The following is a 22,173-nucleotide window of genomic DNA, read 5'->3' as shown; positions in this document are numbered from 1 at the left end:
AGCCATAACTATACTACAAGGTATAATTAGAAAGCCTGAGATAAGGATGTATTGGTCAAAAGTTGAAATTTTTCAATCACCTATTTTTCCGAAGCTCCTTAGCTTTCGTCGCTATTCTGAGATAAAAAGATATCTTCACTTCTCTAACAATGAAACTTACGATGCTGAGATTCACCCCCATCCCAAGCTCAATAAGATATGGCCTGTATTTGACCATATAAATAAAAAGTGTTCTTCTCTATATACACCGGAAAGAGATATCACGATAGACGAAAGTCTACTACTGTATAAAGGGCGAATGAAATGGAAGCAATATATACCACTGAAACGAGCTCATTTCGGAATAAAGATGTACCTTCTTTGTGAATCAAAAACCGGTTACTTATATTCATCCATTATATACACCGGAAAAGGAACGAATCTGAGCGATGCATATCGAGAAATGCCGGTATCAACTCAAGTAGTGTTGTCACTGATTGAACCGTTATTAGATAAAGGGTACTGTTTGACGACTGACAACTTTTATACTTCTCCACAATTAGCGGATTTCCTGGTAAAACGTCAAACAGATACCTACGGGACTCTGAAAAGTAACAGAAAAGAAGTTCCATCTGAAATTAGAAATAAAAAATTGAAAAAGGGAGATGTTATAGCGTTTCAGAGAGGAAAAGTAATGGCGATGAAGTGGAAAGACAAAAAAGATGTCTGTTTGCTTTCAACAATCCATAACACACATCAGGAAAATACAAGTAAAACAGCCAATGATGGCACTCAAATAAAGAAACCGAAAGTTGTAATTGATTACGATACAATGGGAGGCATTGATCGGCTTGATCAGCATCTCCACGATTACCCAACAACAAGAAAACGAGGAAAAAGGTACTATAAGAAAATATTTTTCCATCTTGTGGATATATCCGTATGGAATTCATTTGTACTATATAAAAAAAATGGAGGAAAACGGGACCATTTGGAATTCCGTAAAATGCTTGTGGAAAAATTAATTGAAAAATACCATTCAAAAGTGTTACCCAAAAGAACAGGTCGGCCTAGTTACCAACCTGGGCCTCTGAGACTAACTGAAAGGCACTTTCCCGAATTTGTACCACCTACAGAAAAGAAAGCGGCCCCTTGTAGAAATTGCGCCGTTTGTTGCAGTAAAAGAGATGAGAGGGGTAAAAAGATAAGGAAAGAAACAAGATACTATTGTAGGAACTGTAATGTTGGACTTTGCGCAGTACCATGCTTCATGGTATATCATACCAAACTGAATTTTTAGTCAATTTTATGTTTGCAAGTATGAAAATTTGATTTTAATAACTTGAAATTCAAAATAAACATGTAATCAAATCGTTTTCACTTTGTTTGTATAATATATATATACATATATTTTTAAATTAGCCTATACTTGTACCCCTGTATGTTGTCTTTTCTAATACAAAGGAGCATAACAAAAGACAAAAAGTGAAATTATTCCAAAATTTAAAATAAGATTTTTTAATTAAATTTTTAGTTAAAAATTACTTTTATTTGTCGATCATGTCTTAAAATGCACTAGAGAATATGATTATGCAAGAAAAAAAATAGGTGATTTTTTGACTGAAAATTAGAAATTAATGTGTGCCTTAAGGGGTTAAGACAAGAGAGCGGACACTGCAAGGGTGAGTAAGAAATCAATTACTCATCAGAGGGGAAGGTTCCAAGAAGGCCTGGGATATTTTTGCTATAAATAAGCACGATGTTAGAAAATGTAACATCTCGCTCAGTTTTGTGAACATTTTTATTTTCTTTGCTTTACGCTTGTAAAAAAAAAAAAAAAAAAACTTTGTGCGGCAGGCGCGGATAATCGGGAGTCTACTGTATTACAAATGAAATATGTTAATGAGATAAATGAAATTGCGATTTCATTTTTAGAAAGTTCTTTATATTGAGGTTTGAAGTGAGATGGAAAGATTCTAAGGAACAAGGCTAAATGCTCATCTGTCAGTCTACTTCTGAAATAATTCTTTCTAAGGTTCGTAGTTGAAAACACTTGTTCACATATAAGATGAAGCAAACATAGCACTGATTTTCTGGGCATGAGATATTAAATTTCGGAAACTTACTTTCGTATGTGTGTGTGAATATGGCAAAGCCTCAAGGGCTATCTGCCTACGTGGAGGACTTTCTAAGGGAAACTGGCTCGTATACACATTACACATGGGGAAAAAGCACGAAAACGCCCATGCAGCCAGCCCGTTCGCAGGATTCGAACCTCGGACCGAACTACCAGTGTTCAGCGACTTTACCGCTCGGCCGCTGGTGGGCCGAAACTTACTTTCGATCGATAAGGATTTGTAAAACTCTAACTTTGGCATGAAACAAATGCTTGAGATGATTGTTAGATTGCAGCTCATTTAATTCAAGCTGCAAATCTGATCTCACTGCTTCAGAATTTACACTGAAAGGCATGGTAAAAATACTCAGTTCTTACCAAAATCTTGAAATCTGTGATCGACCTCAAAATGCAGTTTTTTCAAGCTATCTTCATAATTCTTAACGACTTCCTTTTTTCCGTCATATTATGAAAAAAGATAAGCATATTTTTTATAAACATTTTAAAGAAGAAATTCATTATACAAACCCAAATTAGCAGTCACAACTATTACAAGTGTTGAATTTGTTGATTTACGCAATTTTTATTTTCATCGTAAAAAGCACATTTTTTCTCAAAGTTGGCTTAACTGAAAAAACACTTTACAAAAATAGATGTCAGAATTTGAAATGTTTTATTGTTATTACATTCATTTTCCTTTTAAAATTCAGTTTTTGTATGATAAATTTTGAAACAGCGAGACGAGCATAGTCCAACATCGCAATTAGGACAAGAATATCGCATTTCTTTTCTCACCCGTTTTCCAAAATCATTTCTTTTCGAGCAACACACAAAACATTGCCTTGTTGGTCTCAATTTTTTATCAGTGGGAGAAATCACTTCCAAAAAATTTGCCCTGCCGAAACACTGAGCTACTGAAAAGAAATTTTCCGCCTTTACTTGCATAAAAGAATTCAGTAAAACCTAACCTTGAAACCAGTTGTTTTGCAAATCTAACTTTACTGGATTACTAGTGCCATATGTTAGAAACATTACACACTAAACAAGCAAAAAATTTGGGCAAATCAGTGTATTAGAATAGAAAAAAATGTTGCCCGAGCTCCACTCAGGAAAATAAAAAAAGTGCCATTTCCGAGCAAAACTGGGAAGTGGTTAAGCTTCTTTTCATTTACTGAGAGTACTGAATTTAATCTCGGGAAATGAGACAAGTCATTCTTAAACTAGCTGCCCAGCAAACAGATTAAGTTTAAAAGCTTTGAGATGTTCAGATATATCATCGATAAATTGATTTTTCCCTTGCATCTTGCCAAATTGGTAAACTCACTCAAAACGTATCCTGCAATAAGCCACCTTACTTTCATGTAATACAGTACATCAGAATATTCAGACTGCACGGACTGAAAATCTCGAATTTGCCTGTGAGTATTTACAAGTATCGAATAGTATTTACAAGCTTTATGATTGCATCAAGCACGGGTTTCACATTCAGTGCAGATATACACGAAGCATTCTTAATGTATAACATAATGTAGAAAAGCAACATTGTTCTCAGGATAGTTTTGATTGAAAGTCCAAGAAATCCAGATTATTTTCCTGTCATGTTTGATGCTTCATCAGTCGTAATATCACATATATTTGTTATAGGCACTTTCAAAGTAAAATGCTCTGTAAAAAATAGAATTTCGTCTTTATTTCATTTTGTACTCTCTGTACTGGGAAAAAATTTGATTATTTCACAACCTGGACTGATTTTTTTATGTCTTTTGTCATATAATAACTACTATGTTTCACAGTGTTGTCAGAAAATGATATTTGGGTAAGTTTGTGTTTACTTTCTAGTCCAAGACCAATATCAGCTGCTTTCAACAGATACAGCCTGACAAGCATTTCTCCACTAATATAAATGAGTATCAATAACTCATACGAGCCTTCATGCAATTTTTAGATGACTGAGCAAAGGATCCAGTGTTTTTATAAGTTTCAAACTTATTACTGCAAAGAACTCCTTCAGCTTCTCTCTTAATACACTCCTCCCCCCCCCCAAGATTCATGATGAAGTAAAAAAATAATAAGTTGATAGTTTATTTCTGTATCCGAAGTATATGTAACTGCAGTGCTTGTGTTACTGATTGATGCAGACTGAAATGAGGCCCAACTAAGACTCAAGTATGACACAGGTGGTGAAACATGATACCGCTCTTCCTGCCTGTGCCCACTTTTAGATGTTGTCAGGCCTTCCTTTAGGAGCACGACCTCCTCTTTGAAAATCAACATATAAGTGTATTTACATTTGTATCTACAAATATTTTCCTTCATTTTCTTAAATATTGTAATTGTAATGTGTGTATTCTGTGTTCATTTCCGCAAAATATTTTTTAAAATTGTTTTTCTCTTTGATACGGGTTATATTCTGGCCAATTCTTTCTATGTATAAAGAATTTTCCATATTGGTGAAAATAGAATAGTTTTTGAATGGCATTCAAAACCTGACACTATCACTTTCATGATGTTGGGGGCTCCCAGAAGAAATTTTTGTTGAGATACTGTAAAACTCTTTTCACCTACAAAAAACTCATAGCTAAATATTTTACACTATGGTTGACAACAGATGAAACAAAATGCAGCTCATTATTATAATTATTACTGCAGATGTATGTAGAAATAGCAACCATAGATACGCATACATTTTGAATGCCACAAGTTCTGATTACCTTCAAAATTGATACCCAACCACAGCTGTGTTTTTGCTTAAATATACAGTCAAAAGTCTTTAATCCGGACTCGTCGGGACTTCGGCGATTCCGGATTATAGATCATCAGTTTAAATCTGGTAAGATGGCATGCAGAAATTATAAAATTAAAAATATGAAACCGTAATTTATGAAATAAAGAGCAATTATGATCTAAAGTGTATCAAAATTTACAAAAAAAAAAAAAAAAAAAAAAGCTTTATATTTATTTGTTTACTTTATAAACATTTCTCTCAACGCGCGCATACGTAAAGCATACATTACACATAGTCGAAATTAGAAAATTGCAACCAGAAAACTATTTGATGTGTATTTGTGATATTTATGATGACGAGGAATTTGATTTAAATCATATCAAAGACGGAGTACATCGAAATCAAATGCTACATTTAGTAAGGAATTATAAGCCGAATAAAATAAAAACATCTGACCTGAAGATAAGGATAGTGCTGACAGATCAACTTCCAGTTTCTTGTGGACCGCATCACCCCCCCCCCCCCCCGCAGAGCAGCGTGAAATTGATAAAAAGATTTCCGAATGGTTAGAGAATAAAAGGATATGCCTTTATCCATTTTTTGCAACAATTCCACTTTTTGTTTGATGGACATCGGAACATGCTTTCGCTTTGTAAATCTTTTGGTAGCTACAGAATCGGAAATTCTTTTTGACGTAATTGAAAGTTCAAGCTTACTTTTATAAAACGGCTCTAACAGTCTGCAAAAAATAACAAGCCGGATCCAAATAGAAGATTAAGGAACAACGCAATCTGCAACATTAACTGAAATAGATAATTTTAGCTTAGCTTATACCATCCATTATAATTAACGTTAAACGTGCATGCGTGAACGTATTATGCATGTGCGTAGATGCGCATGTGTCAACGCATATGCAGAAAGTTTGTAGCTTTGAGGTCCGGATTATAGACTTTTGACTGCATATATTACATGCATACATTTTTTTGCATATAGCAAACAATTTAAAATGTTAACCTAATATTTAAGAAATCCATGCACCAATATACTATCAAATCAAGCTGAATAAAAATTAATAAATGAAATTCAGTGCTTCATTATGCACCTGCCATACAGTTTGGGGAGTATTTTAAACTGAAAATAATTTTTATTTGCAAGAAGGTTTATAAATATACACATATACCAAAATGCAGGGCAGGTGAAGTACGGAAAAGAACCTGATATTCAAGTGAAAAAACGTCTGCAATTCGGATGTTAAGATTTATTTTACAGAGCAAAACAACATAAATACAACTGTACAGTTACTGCTCTTTCATTTCTCGTAATCTTCTGACTGCACTTCTCACTGTGGCTGCTGCTGTTGTGCTGTAAGGAAAGAATATATTTTTAAAAAAATCATATTTCACATAAAGTCTATAACAAAAACTTTGGAGAACATACTATATCCAGTTTTGTTTGACTTATGCTGTGATTCTTTGTACTGTAAATTTAAATACTGTAATTTGTTAGTTTGAGAAAACGGCATCTAAAATATTATAAACTTTTGTGATATATACTGCATAAATTACATTATGTTTGAAAACTGTTTAACAGTAATGATAACGGTAACAGTGAATCCAAGTCCAAAAACCAGTCAATTTTTTTTTTTTAAATCAGAATTTTCTTTAACTGTTTCAGTCTTTAGAGCTAAATACAGCAAATGAAAAATAGTGATCAGAGAAATTCTTTAGAAGTACAGTAATACCTCATTATCCACCATCAAGAAAATTAAATTATGAAAATTAGTGCTAAAAGCTTCTGCATGTTTTTCTTTTTATTGCTCAAAGATTATTTGTCTGCTGTTTGCTTTCCATTCTTCCCTCCTCTTTTAAACTATGACAGACTCTTGACATACCTCTGGCAAAGAAGATGGAGTTAATTGATCTATTTGCCAAAATACAATTGCAGACAATGAAATTGCTATAATAATATTCTAAATTAATTGCTTGTTGGTAGAAATTATGGCATCATGTAATATAACAAAATATAGCTATCTAATAATAATATTATAATCTGTTATTCTAAAGTAACTGCTTGTTTGTAGAAATTATAGCAGCACATAATATAACAAAATATAGCCACAGCACAAAACCATAGCTATCGGCCTTGAAATATGAAAAATCGGGAATTTTCAGGAAGTTCTTGCAGTGTGTAGAATTTTCAAATTCACTTAAATTCCCATTATGACATAAAATACATTAATATTCAGTTAAAAACTCTATTAAACTTGGCAGCACAAACAGCCAACCGGCACTGCCTTGATATCTGCTGTCTAGACCATGGGCCCCGGCGTGCTTGTGCATATTGCCTGGACAAGTGGTCAGCTTGTTGCCGAGTCAATCTTGCCCAGCCCAGAGAATTAATATTCAGTTACATATTCTAAATTTTATCCTTTTTTTTTTATTATTAAGTTCAACACCTACGTATTATCTTGTCGACCATTAAATTTGCCAAGCAATGTTATTTAAATTCAATTCTGAACAAGTACAACATCATAACACACCATATCTGTGCTTTCATTTGATGTAACCCTGACTGAATCTTCAACAGTGACTGCAATATGCTTCATTTACAGCTGGTCAAGAGAACTGAAGGTTGACAGCAGCTGAATATAGCCCACAAAACAGTAGTGGATTGCAACAGTAACCTGCAGGAAGTTTGTACTTATAGCACTGTAAAATCAGAGGGCTTAACAAAATACAGAAATTGAAAGCCTTTTTATAAAGCACAAAAATGAAGTGGGTCAAATACTTCCACAGCAGTTGCTATTTGTACACTGCGCAGAGAGATTGATGATATTTTATTGAAAGAGTTGAAGACGGAACTGCAACTCGGAATTCAGCAGGAATGATGCAACTTTGATGGGATTTCTGCCAACTTTCACGGCTGATGGGATAATACACAAGTACTCTAATTTCATTTTGTAATTTTCTTACACTATTAAACTAAGAAAAATCTGAATAGGAAAGTTAAGCTGTCATTTATCAAAGTACTTTCAAGCTAAAAATCACTAGGGATGGGAGAATGGAATTTACACATTGTTTTATGAATTCAATTATTGTTTTTGCATTTACTACTTGAAAACATTTTCCTTGGTAAACACTAAAAAGTGAAATCTACAAGATTTGGTGATTTCCCAGGAAACCATAAGATGTGATAAAAAAACAGGAAAATTGGCAGCCATGCTAAACTTCAGTAGTAAACGCAACGAATAGAAAAGATGCAATTGAATACTTTAAAGGAAATACAACAGCTTATTATAACTCTGAATGAAATGACAACACATGAGATTTAGACGGAAGTGTGAATTGTTAAGCAACAGCTCTCATTAAAAATATAAAATGAATTTTTTTCCCATGGAAGGACAATTAACTAATTGCATCCTTGAGTTAGATCTCATGGGAAAGGAACTGAAATTTAAAAGAGGCATGTACAATTTACTCCCATCTTTACATAACAGAGAAGTAGCCATTGCTTTGCATAAAGAGAAGGAAATAAGCCTGTGCAACAGTTTTCTTTATCTCATCCTGAATATTCACTCTGAATTAATTTCATTATTCAAGTCATACGATTCATGTTTCTATTTCATTATACTACTGTTTCTTTTTTATTATACTGTTATCAAATACTATCAAATTATTTTCTAAGCCTACAAAATATGGCTTATATTGCATCAAATTATCACTCTGAGTAACTTTCATAGTTTCAGTATTTGCGAAACAAATAAAAGAACCTTTCCAGATAAAGAGGGATTACTGCATATGTTCAATGATGAATTAAATTAATATCCACCACATAAAATTATCTGGAGGTCTAGTTACCACTACCATAAACAAAAATATCAGATTCCAACAAATTATATTAAAATTTTTTTCCCAGACCATTTCAAGGAAATTTTTGTCACTTTAAAGGGAATTTAAATGGTTAATCACTGATGTTGACAATACTCTGAAAGATTTCTGAAATTTGAAAGTTACACTCGTGATTCTTATGCTATTTGGAAAAAGGTTTACAGTAAACTCTAAATTAACTGGGTCTCGTCTAAAAAGACGTTAAGTTTATTTATTACAGAATGATGGAAAATTTACCATTGCAAGCAAAATTGATAATACAAAAAGGAGATCAAGTGAGACTTAACAGCAGTGATAGTAGATGTTAGGCTATTAAATTGTTTTATCCACATCAATACATAATCTAACTATACATAATCTGAAATATATCATAAATATTGTTAAATCATAAACATAAATGTTCAGATATCATCACATTTATGTTTCCTAATGACTAGAATACAAAAGCTGTATAAACAAAAATATTGTTCTTTCTGTTTTGAATGCAGATTTAATTTACGTATCTAATGAATATAACCAAATCTAATTGCTTAAAAATATTAATATTTTGTTACCAGTATTTTTTATATTAATTATATTGATTATTCTTCATTCCTGTGTTATTTTAACTGCTATCAGATTATCAGCAGATGACTCAGGTGAGTACAGTTCACAGGTTTCAATTCCCTTGTGAATCACGCTGATTCTGGCATGTCAATTGTAATAACTTTCTATCAGATTACAAACATACCATTTCAGTGATACAGTGAACAACTCCTTCAAGAGACAATAGCAATTTTAAAACAAGACGCTAATAATGAGAACAATAGCTGTCCATCAAACTTGCCATGCAGCGATTTGCAAGGTAGATAAGGCATTATCAAAATGTTTCAGCTACCTAACTAGAAGCTACAGAAGTCACTGAAGGCAAATGGAAGTTACTGCAAAATGTTACCTTAGATGGCTAGAAATTGAATACATATAGCAGGGTAGGGGAATACTTTTCAAATCATTAAATTTAAAAGCTAAATGAGCAGGGAGAAATAACAAGCAAATGGAATAATAAATTAACAGTATCAGCTAGTATATTTAATAAAAGAAAACATCTACTAAATATTGTAATTATAACACTGACTTATGACTGTGAAGAACTATTATCGTAACTCAATGCTGAAATTATACAATTTCCAATATATGGATTATGCTAAAGAATCTTTTTGTTAATGTAGCTCTAATGGAACATAAGCATTTAATATTGAGCTTATGAACATCAACAGCTGATGGCTTGCCTCAATACAGTGTTTTGAGGAATCTGAAGGCATTTAAAGTTAGTTTCGTATAAACACATCCTACAAATGAGGCATACCTTGGTGAGAATGGTATGCAATACAGACTTACAGATGAGTAATTTGTTATCTGCACAGCTTCAAAAGGTCAAAACATGCGCAATACAGGATTCCATGCAAGATGCTGATCAAGTAAAATTCTTAAATTTCAACTTGGATCCAGAGAACAGGTGAGGTACACATGATAATTTGCTCATTTTTATATAGATAAACATTTCTATTAGAAAGCATAAAATCTTCCCTCATTATCTGGAACTGCTTTATAATTCCCAGATATATTGCATCTCAATAAAGATAAAAGCAAAAACTAAATCACTTGTTGTACATTAGTTTATGGTTTTGATATGTTATTTCTTTGTATTGGACAAAGAAATCAGAAGAAAATCAATCCTATTTTGAACATAGCACATGCAGATGCTTTAAATACAAGCATGTAAATGCAATACATGCTTACTTAACACTGTTCCAAATGTTTCTACTATTAATTAACCCGTCAGCACACATGTTGGAGTAAAATCCACCCCACGTGTAGTCTTTTCTTAGAAAATAAGGGAAGTTCGTACGTGACCTTTCAAGTACTTCATGTACCTTTCAAGATCAAGGTTAGGAAGGGGGTTGTCCAAAGGAATTTTCCCCGTGTCCTTGGGATTTTGTGTTTTCGGGGAGGGAATGTGCACTGGGATTGTAGCTACCCCGCACATGTACTTTCACTTCTAGGGAGATATTCACTGAGATGAGCGAGAACAGTAACGACTGCGGGTTCTTCTCGTGAAATTGTCTAAAGAGCAGTTGAAACTGATAGTGAAATTGAAGATTCCAATTTCGAGCGCGGTATTTCTGAAAGTGCTCACAAAACTGATTCTGACCAATAATATGATGATTGACATGATTTAGGGAGCATATCTTCTTTGACATCAAAGTAAAAAGTTACCCTCGAAAAACGTTTGGACACGGTCACACAATATAGTGACATATTTACCTGGTGTCAATAAAAGCTTTAAAAATTTGAAAAATCTAACTGCGTGTTTATTGCAAGTTTTTGATGAAGAAACAATGGAAGATTTAGTGAAATCAACGAACATTTACATTTCATCAATAAGAAACAAATTATCTAGAGAACGTGATGCACAAGAGACAAACGTAGCTGAATTGAAGGCGCTGTTTTTCGTATTATATTACGCTGGAGTGCTGAGAGCAGCACTTCTCAAAGCAAAGATTTGTAGTCAGCTGATGGAAGCGAAATAACTTTTTTTCAAATAACAACATAAATTTAAGAGCAGAGCAAAAGATGATGTCTAGACTTGCATTTATTAGAAATGTTTTCGAAATACTTATCAAAAACATACGAAAAATATATTCTTTATCTGAATATTGTACTATAGACGAAAAATTAGAACCCTTTCGAGAAAGGGATTCAGGCAACATATAAAAAGTAAGCTCGCAAGATATGGAATAAACACTTTTGCTTTGTGCGATTCTCATACATTTTATGCATACAACCTAGAAATTTATGCAGGTCAGCAGCCTGTCGGACTATATAGACAATCAAATGTGGCATTGGATGTTGTACAAAGACTTATTGCGCCCATAAGTGGCACTGAAAGAAATATAACAATGGACAATTGGTACATGAGCATTCATTTGGCCAATGAATTATTGAAAAAGCACAAATTGAAATGTTTTGGGACACTTCGAAAAGATAAGCAGGAAATTCCAGAAGAATTTCTGCCAAATAAAACAAGCTCCTGCACTCTTCGCGTTTTGGGTTTAAAAGTAAAGAATTAACTCTTACTTCATATGTTCCAAAAAAGAGTAAATCGGTTCTTGTTCTATCATCCATGCATGAAGATGATCAAATCGATCCATTGTCTAAAGAGCAGCTTAAGCTCGAAATCATAACTTTTTGCAACTCTACAAAAGGTGATGTTTATACTGCTGATGAGTTATGTGGAACTTAATCCGTTTCATGAAAATTCTGCCGCTGGCCTCAAATGGTATTTTTCAGACTAATGAACATTGCAGGTAAAATGCTTTTATTATTCATCGATCAAATAACGACCAAGTGAATATGAACCGTAGAGCTTTTCTCAAAGATTTAGCATTAGAGCTTGTAAAAGAACATGTCCTAAAAAAGGCTGCAATTCTATCTCTCTCGAAAGAACTAAAAACTGGAGTAAAAAGGTTGGCAGAAATAGAAGATGCAGCAGACCTTCACCCCAAGAAATTGTTTGTAAAAATATGTTGTCACACTATGAATAATAAACTCAGGTAGCAGAAGGGAGGGGCGGAAAACCTATGTGTTATTTATATTTTTTAATATTCGTATTTAAAATCTATTCTTTGATATGAATAACTGTACGACATTATATAGAGTTTTAAGGACAAAAGCTAGTGTCCTTTCATATTCCTCTAGTGCTTTATAAAACAACTCTTTATAATAAACACTTAAGTTTAAAAAATATATACATTTTTGTAATATATTTCTAATAAATAATAATAATAATTTCTAAATAATAATCTGATTTTTCTAATATAAGAAATCATATATATATCTTATATTATAAGTTAGTAATTTTGTAAAAATTTAGATTTTTATGGCTTACTTTAGGTAACTAGTATGGAAAAGTTTGTATAACTAAAGTAAGATTATCTCGAATTAAAACTGGAGAAACGGTTTAACAGAATTCACAAAGCTATTAGTCATTTATACATTCATTTAAAACAAAGAAAATGCATTTATTTATACGTTGGGAGGTGAACTCCGAAAAACAAACACTGGGGTAAAATTTGTCCCGCACGTGTACTAACGTAGTGCAGTGATGTGCGTGTGCTGAAGGGTTAATGAATGTAGTTGCCAGAAGTTACTCATAAAATAGTTATCAAAATGGCTACACTACCACACATTACAGTTTATATTAAATGTCACTAATAAATCAAAATTCAATCTCTCCCTGAAACTAACTAAAAAAGGTGTAATGTGTTCTAAGAGGGGTAGTCTTTCTGATTACATGCCACGATTACCCACGAACTTTTAGCACTTTTAGACAGGATTCGTGAACTCATAAGTGATCATTTTCCATCAAGCTATTACATGAAATGCAACAGCCATTTTCAAAATGGCAACACACTAAATACAACCAATAAAATTTAAAAAGCAAAACATTGATTAAAACACCTCTTCGGGAAATAATTTTTAGTCCTGTTGTTTTCCTCATGCACAGAGCAATCCATTTTTATCTTAAAAAACATTACAGAACTACACTCAGCACTGTACAACTGTGACACTGCACACCAGCTAAAAATAGACATGTGCTACATATATATATAGTCTTGTCTGTAATTAAAAGATACTTGAGCATGTTAAATTGAACGAGTTCATTTCAGAGGCAAGTGATTAAAAAAAAAAGCTGAAGGTAACAAATGAGTGAATCCAAATTCCATTGTCATGAAGCATGAACTGATAGTCCCATTTACATAAAAGTACAATGCTATGATCATTCAACAACACATGATGTCAAATCTCTTTTCATGGTATATAAACTAAACCTGGGTTTCCTTTTTATGCTGTTTTTCTCACATGTATACACCAGTCTGTGTTTAAAAACATCATATAACTGCATTAAATTGAAACTGTACCCTGGCTAAAACAGATATGAGTTACAAGAACACCTCAGCTGTCACATAAATACTTCATGGCACCATCATGAGTAAACTATTTTGATGGCATATTGCTTTGTATCATGAATATTTTTTTCGGCTTTCCAGTAATAATAATCAGTAATTACCTTTTCTTCTCTTTGAAAGGAAATCTACATAGGACATGTTTCTAAATTTGCTCTACAAAAAATGTCTTAATGTATCTACAGAGCCGAATTACACAGGAAAACATACCACAACCTTTCAGCAAAGTTTAGACATAACACCCTGACATTATTTCAAGAAATGAAGACTTTTTTTTTACTGATCTTTCAACTATCAATAAAAAGGGGAAAAAAAACAGTCTTGATACAAAGATCTTTGAAAGAAATAATCACATCCCCAGAGACATCAAAACTGGCATTTTGCAACTTCAAAAGCTGGGAAAAAATTGGATTAGCACAGTAGCCATATTTACTCCTTTGGATCAGAATTATTACAGCAAATTTAATGGCTATTCAAGGCTATTGATAGCTTTATCTCACACACCTGGTATTAATTCAAAATACTAAAAGCTTAAATTTGCAACACTTCTACTGATATATATCAGTAAAGTTAGACTGAAAAAGTTTCACATTTCTTACCTGTAAACATAAGCACCTCCAGCAACAGTTTTCTGGCAGGCTTTGCACTTCCAGATACCTACACATGTTCTTTTCATGGTCTCCTGAAATTTAAAAAACAAATTTAAATTAAAATGTGTGTCAACAAAAAAGAAATAAATAAGTATACATTTTAAGTTATATGATGCTTAACATTAATAATATAACTACTCTTTATACAAGACAAAAGAAAGCATTTCAAAATAACAATACAGTATACTAGAAAAGTACCTCAAAATGGGTAAGAATGAGTGATAAAAAATGAAAACACCGAGTATAGCATCTGAATAATGGATGTCATGCTATTTTCCAAACGAAGTCATGTAACTAATGAATATTCAAAAGCTTAAGCTGCAGCACGTGAAATCTTAATGCAACATCTTAATAATAAATTACCGAATTAATTTTGTATGGCAAAAAAGCATATTTAGAACCTGTAAATATTGCAAGATATTAACAGCAAAAAAAAAAAAAAAAATATCCATCAGCTGGAATTATAAAATACTGTATTTACTCATGCATTCTTCCCATAATGTTCTAAATTTTTTTAAATAATCATGCATTTTTTCCCTTTAGAACATTCAGATGATCTAAATTTTAAAATGGATTTTCTATGTTGTACTAACTGATTTGTCTGTGGATTTTGAGTACAGGATGATGAAGCTAGATGATGAAGTAATTATAGTGATGATTTTTAATAAAACTACAAAAACTAATACTCTTGGTGATTCTGAACATCACTGCATTGGCAAGATAGACTAGAGTGAACATGACAAAAACTATAGCAATAACTTGCAAGCTTTTGTCATGACTCATTATTATTCGTTAAGTATTTTTTCTTTGATATTTTGTACTCAATGTTGCGGTTTCCGGAACCTATAAACTGAATGTTTACATTTTGAGAGGTAACGCGGATTTCCGGTATCTGACTGTATCTACTGGCAGTTTCTTTATGAATTCTTTTTATTTATATTCTTACTGTAACAGCATCCTTAGAAAATCATATATGCACCCATTCCCTTTGCCTCAATCTCCACATACTAAAATTAGTTAAAAAAATATGATGTCGATACCACGACTTCCTTTTATAGCCTATTAAATTATACGAATTTTTTCACGCTTTATTTAAACTTATTTCTTTGAATTTCATTAGAGATATATTTCTCAATGAATTAATTCAGTTTTCACTTCACAGAAAAGCAAAAATACATGAAATCTCAAAACTTCATTAAAAATCGTAAAATACAGAAAAACATAAAACAAGAGTTTTAATTTTTTAACTTTTAGTAATTAAAAAATTTAATTTTTAAACAATTTTTTTTTTTTTTTTTTTTTTTGTTTACAATTAAAATTATGAGTTTCTAAGCAAAAACAAGCTAGGCAGATTTTTCGATGCACAAAACTGAAAGTTTACTTTTGGTTCCACTTGGCAACAAAAAAACCCCAAAGGTGCAGAAACTGAATTCACTATTCTAGTTTCAAATGTAAACAAATGACAACTCATTAGGCTTAACTCGACAATTAAACTTCTGACCTACTGGTTCTTTTAATGCAAGTTACTAGAGGACATGCTGTTAACTATTTTGCCTTTCCTATTTACTTTTGCCTTATCACTGACACTGACAACTCTTATCGAGATGACGGTCCTCAATAGATCAAGTGCCGAGACTATTAGTACTCCTTTCGGGCTGTTACACTTTTTGAGATATTCCATGACGTCGTACTGGAAATTTGTTTTCCATTCTGAATCCAGGAAGAAAAAATTCTGTTCTTGCTTGTACTGCGATATCTTGAAGTATGATTTGGTAGATGGATTAACTCCTACATCTTTAAATTCCAAACAGGGTTATGTCATCAGAGGCAGAATACACTCTGTAATTTTTAAAGCCCAAAGAAAAACTATTTTCTTATAAAATCTAATCAGAGTATGTAACAGTCTGTAATATTTGATACATATGCCATGTGATGGTACTTCCAGATGCGATGCTAATGTTAAACTTAGCATCAATGTCAATTTTATTCCCGGACAGAGCTGGGAGAGAAAGACATGGGAGAGATGTCTAGATGATTTCCAATCGTTGAGTCAGTCATCTTTTCAGGCGATGCTAATATGGGTTCCTGTATCGATGGTCATACTGTAAGGAACTCCATCTACATGTCCTATGATGTAAAGTCCATTACTGCTGCCACTTATTACAGAAATTTGAAATGCTTTTAAATGGGGCTTAATATCTGGTAACCTCCACTCTAGAAGATGGCTACTAATTTGTTTCCTTGCGGGGGGGGGGGGGGGGGCAATCTTTGCTTCGATTCCTTGGGGATGTTCTGCAGTTCCTTCATATTCCAGAACTTAAGGGTTGGTTTGTTACAACTACTAATCCACTTCAAGTCAATTACTTGCCTAGTTAAATCATCTATACAGTAAGTCCATTGGCTCCTGAGCATAACAGCTCTGATTTAGTGGTGGTTTCCTAAAGTTGCTTACTGGACTGCTTGCTCATATTTCATGGCGTACACTAAAGTGCTTTTTAGATTCTTGATATCTGCTATTCACAAGGCCTTTAGTATCTCAGAATCTTGGATGGCACTGGTAAAGTACTGCCCTTGTTTCTGTTGGGCAGTCCAAAGACTCGATATGAGACAGCCTTTGAACAACTATGATGAGCTGAAATGTTTCCGTGGTCTTCTATTGGTGAAATTTTAACTAAAGACTGCTATAGTTTTTTTAACACTTCTCGCCAAAGTGTAGATATAATGTGACAGATACGTCAACCTCTGGTTTTCAGGCAGTATGGAAGGATATCCGCTGTGTCTGCTCTCAGTGAAGTGGCGAGATGGCAGGCTTTAGCTCTGGAATCCCATCCATTTGCCACTACAGAGAATTGAGTTTTATACGTTTGCGAGGAGGTTTTCCATCATAAATGGATGGCTTTAGAGACAGTCAGGATGGTATATATACAAATTTAAAGATGTCAGAATTATAACTACAGGGTTGCCACTCAAACAGGAGAATGAAATTTCCTGACTTTTCCAGGTTTTCCAAGTGTGTTTTAAGAAAATTCCAGTCTATCCGCGTAATGCACGTTGGCTGTGCTAAGAGGTAAATTATAAGCAAAAAATATGCGCATTAAATTTCGTGATGGTATGTCATCATACTGCTAGAATTAATTTCAGGATTATGCCAGAGAAAATTTCCTGAAATTTAGAAGTATTAATTACTAATAATAAATAAATTTAGAGGGAAGAAGCAACATTAAATGATACAAATAACAAAAATAATTAAAAATTGAATTAGAATAATCAACGATATTTTAGAAAATATAGTTTTATTTCATGGTTAGCCTATATGACAGATTACCATTTTTTAGTTTTACTGCAAAATGACAAACATGGCATTTATTAAAAAAAAAAAAAAAAAAAAAAGGTTTAAAAGATTTTGCAGTAAAAACTTAGTAAGGACTTAAATCTGGTAAGGCCTTGGGCACGATTTTGAAAATTGTCGCCAAGACCAAAATGATCCATTTACTACTTATCATAATGTCACCAAATCTCGTGTGTACCGTACACAGAGGTTATTCCAACCAAAGAATGTCTATGTAAAGAAGAAAAGGTTCCATACATGTAATGCTATAACTTCGCTAGAAAGCGGTGGGAAAATTTGCCAAGGGATTTGACGACGGAACCTGGCGGCTAGAATTTCTCTCTCCGCGATGTGTATAGGAAATTGAGGAACACATGTTAAGAAGAAATGTTCTTTGACAAAACGTTTCTTCTTTTCACGATAATTTAAACTAGGATTTTCGTTTAGACAAAACATTTCTTCTTTAATTTTTCGCAATAATTTAAAAAAAGACTTTCTTTTTTTTTTTTTTTCTTTTTTTTTTCTTTTTTTTTGGCTCAAAATAACTAATCCAGTAATTAATTTACTTGCACCAAAATGTATTTTCTTTTCCTTTAAAGTTTAAAGACATTTTAAACGATATTCAATTTTATGAGCTCTTGATAACGTTAACTTCGAGCTTTGGCGACATATTTCACGCATGCACTGCTGTTTCCCTCTACGTTGGAACGGAGCCACGCCTGTTCCCAGAGAGGTCTTCCTTCTTTACAATACATATTCTTTGATTCTAACCTCCATTTTACCGTATACCAGGATTAAAGCAATTTTGTTTTATAAGAGAATAAGTATTTTCTTTAGTTCAACATGCACTGCACATGCGATTCTCGAGGTTATTGGAAGCTGACCTGTCTTAGAAGTTTGTTCAAGTCATTGTGCTCACACTTAACTGAAGATGTCATTACTTCCTGAAGGTTTTGAGCTGTTAAACCATGACAACTGGGATCGATGGAAAGTCGATATGAAAATGGTGTTACTGGATAGAAATTGTTGGAGCTTCATAGAGGACAAAGAAGAATTAGATAAAAGTGCAACAAGGTGTGAAAAGCAGGAGTTCACACTGAGAGAGAACAGAGCCTTTACTACATTGCATTATGGAATTAAAACTGAGTTCAGGCCGCTGATACAAGAATGTTTAAGTGATAAAGAAGCATGGGAAGTTCTACAGGAGCAATTCGAACCCAAAACAAGAGCAAGGATAATTCAGTTACTGGATGAATTTTTTAGTATTAGATATACACCAAATGAAGAAATAGAATTATTCATTGCGAGGGTAAAAATGACTGCAAAGAAGTTGGCTGAAGCTGGTTACAACTTGGCAGATCTTTTTAAAGGATTCCAGGCAATAAGGAGATTACCCCAGGAATACTCCGGCATTATACAGTTGATCTATAAGTGGAAGGACGAAGATTTTACGCTGGGAAGAATTGCTAAAGAACTGGTAAGGGAAGAAAGCCGACTTCGCCAGGTAAATGCCGATTTAGAAGACAGCAAGGTAAGCGTGTTTAATACTATTGGTTCAAATGCAGGGAAAGATAGAGTTGAAAATAAAACTAAATCTAAGAAAAAGACGGGGAATATGAGAATAGGACCTTGTTTCAGATATCATAAATTTGAGCACTTAATCGCTCAATGTAAAGAAAATGTAAGTAAAAATCAGAAGTTTAAAATAGACGATAAAAATGGACAGTTTAAAGATAAAGAATTAATGTTAGTAGAAAATTATGTAACAACTACAGATAAAGGAGGTAACGCAGATAAAATTAATTGGAACGTAGATACTGCAGCTACAACTCATTTCTGTAATAACAGAAATTTAATGACAAATTTCGAAGAAATAAACGATATACGTATGTCTTTGCTGTACGAAATTGTGAAAGTAAAGTCCTAGGAAAGGGTACCGTCAAATATGCAGTAAAAGTAGGCAATCGAATAAACTGGATTGAGTTAGATAATGTGTTATAGAATCCAAATCTAAGAAGAAATTTATTATCGGGAGCAAGGTTAGAAAAGGCAGGTGCTCATTTTGTGATTTCAAAAGGGAAGATGTGGATATACTTTAATAATTGGGATAGATTATGCTACGCTAAACCATATGACAGACTTTATCACTTAAAACCATTTAGATATGCAAGAGATAAAAAGAGGTTGGTTACGGTACAGAAATTGGAAGGTTAAATAAAGTAGACGATGCGATGCAATGGCATCAGAGATTTAGCCACGTAAATTTTGATTACATTAAGAAAAATACAGTCAAAAGTCGTTAATTCGGACACCCATAATCCGGACCTCAAAGCTACAAACTTTCTGCGCATGCGTCGCATTGAACGAAAAAATTTTGATTGACAAATTAGTCGGTGTTCTCGACACGGCAATTATAGGACTTGAACAGCAGAACTTTGTAACTAAACAAGAAATTATGTCTGTTTAATAGAATTAAAGAGAAAGTATTGTCACATGAAATGAAGCAACTTAACTTACATTGAAATGTTCAATAAAGTAAACAAATAAATATTAAGCTTTTTCTTTTTGTAAATTTTGATACCCTTTAGATCATAATTGTTCTTTATTTAATAAATTACGGTTTCATATTTTTAATTTTGTAATTTCTGCATGCCATCCTACCAGATTTAAACTGATGATCTATAACCCAGAAAAATCGATAATCCGGTATCGCCGAAGTCCCGACGAGTCCGGATTAACGATTTTTGACTAGTAAGAATCAAAGCGTGAAAGGGTTACCAGAAATTGGAAAACCAATGGAGAGCTGTGAACCGTGTATTATTGCTAAATTTAGTAGAATAACTTTTAAAACTGTTCTGAAGAGATCGGATAAACCATTGCAGTTGGTTTATTTAGACGTTTGTGGCCCACTACCAGTTCCATCTAAGGGTGGGAGTAAATATTTCCTTGCTATTGTGGATGACTATAGTGGATTAGTAACAGTGTATTGTATGAAAAATAAAAATGAATCGTTCTACAACTTTAAGAATTATCATGGGCAAATGTAAAGACTGACGAATAGAAAATTAATAAGTATACGCACCGATAATGTTGGAGAATTCTGTAACAGGCAATTCGAAAGGTACTTAGCCAAAAATGGAGTTGAACGCACAAACGCGTACACCACAGAAGAGAACGGTGTGCATGAACGTTTTAACCGAACAGCATTAAAGCTATGCTTAATGATGGTAAAATGGGAAAAGAATGGTGGGCAGAAGCTCTTGGCTGTTTCATACATATGTGGAACAGAGTATGTCATAAAAGCAACTGAACCCCTTATGAAATGTTCCTAAATAGAAAACCCAGAGTTGTTTATTTTAAAATATTTGGTTGTAAAGCCTATGTTGGCGTGCCAAAACAGATTAGAAATAAATTACAAATGAGGTGCAAAGAACGAATCATGGCAGGATATGCAAAGGAAACTAGAGATAGGGTTATAGGATATGGCTGCCAGAAGAACGCAGATTAATAGAAACCTGTAATGTGAAGTTCGATGAAAAACTGTATGCAGCAAATGGCATCCTGGAACAGATATCAAAACATAAATTTAAAAGACTAAAGCAATCTGAGCTATTAGCAGAATCAGATGAAGAACATGAAACTTCTAGAGAAGAAATAAAGTTGTCAGATGACAAATCTACTCCGAAAGAAGTATCAGACTTAAACTGGCAAAGAAAAACTGGAACACCTACAGACATATATTATTATGTAGAGGGAACAGACACCCGTTTTAGATCCTATAATGATATTGAAAAGTATTGTGAGGCAAAAAATATTAAATTTGAAAAAGATAAGTTCGATTTTAGTGGAAAAAAACGAATACTCGGGGAAAGTTAATTTTGTAGAACAGGAGACTAGCTCCATGTCTGAAGAGGCAAATTTTGTAGAAATTGTTATCTCACAAAATTTTAAAGAAGCACGAAAATCAGTAAATGCCGAAGAATGGGATAAGGCAATGAAAGAAGAAATTGACACTATGAAGAAAAAGAAAGGTTTGGGAATTAGTCGAAAAGCCAGAAAATAAAACTATGATAGGAAACAAATGGGTCTATACACTAAAAAGAAATGAAAAGAATCAAGTGGTTAGATACAAAGCATGTTTAGTAGCACAGGGATTCAGGCAGAAAAAGAGGTGAAGATTTTGATGACGTTTACAGTCCTATAGTAAATTTTTTCAATCATAAGAATATTTTTCACTATCCTGGTATGTTTATATAGATGGAATAATTGTCAGTTAGATGTAAAGAATGCATATTTTTATATGCAAACCTAAATGAGAAAATATATATGACCCAACCAGAGGGATTTATCGAAGAGGAAAATAAAGTGTTTTTTTTTACACAAGGCCATTTACGGTCTACATCAAAGCGGCTGTGAATGGTTTTGTGAATTTGACAGTACTTTAGAAAATCTACATTTTAAGAAAATACAATGGTGTAATTG

General features: G+C 33.1%; 1 protein-coding gene across 1 annotated transcript in view; it reads right to left on the bottom strand.

The window, feature by feature from the left end:
• Positions 1-6,063: 6,063 nt before the first annotated feature.
• The window catches only part of RpL37A (ribosomal protein L37A), a 30,278-nt gene continuing 14,168 nt past the window's right edge, over positions 6,064-22,173 (bottom strand). The window contains exons 3-4 of the mRNA XM_035372918.2: positions 14,313-14,395; positions 6,064-6,182 (exon numbers count right to left, since the gene is read on the bottom strand). Coding sequence (XP_035228809.1) covers positions 6,119-6,182; positions 14,313-14,395 — 147 coding nt within the window. The 3' untranslated portion in view covers positions 6,064-6,118. The remainder of the gene's footprint in view (positions 6,183-14,312; positions 14,396-22,173) is intronic.

Source organism: Stegodyphus dumicola, chromosome 12, assembly GCF_044657685.1.
Source record: "Stegodyphus dumicola isolate Sdum_Otavi_A_Nest chromosome 12, ASM4465768v1".
NCBI lineage: Eukaryota > Metazoa > Arthropoda > Arachnida > Araneae > Eresidae > Stegodyphus > Stegodyphus dumicola.
This window is presented reverse-complemented; position numbering and strand designations above follow the sequence as displayed.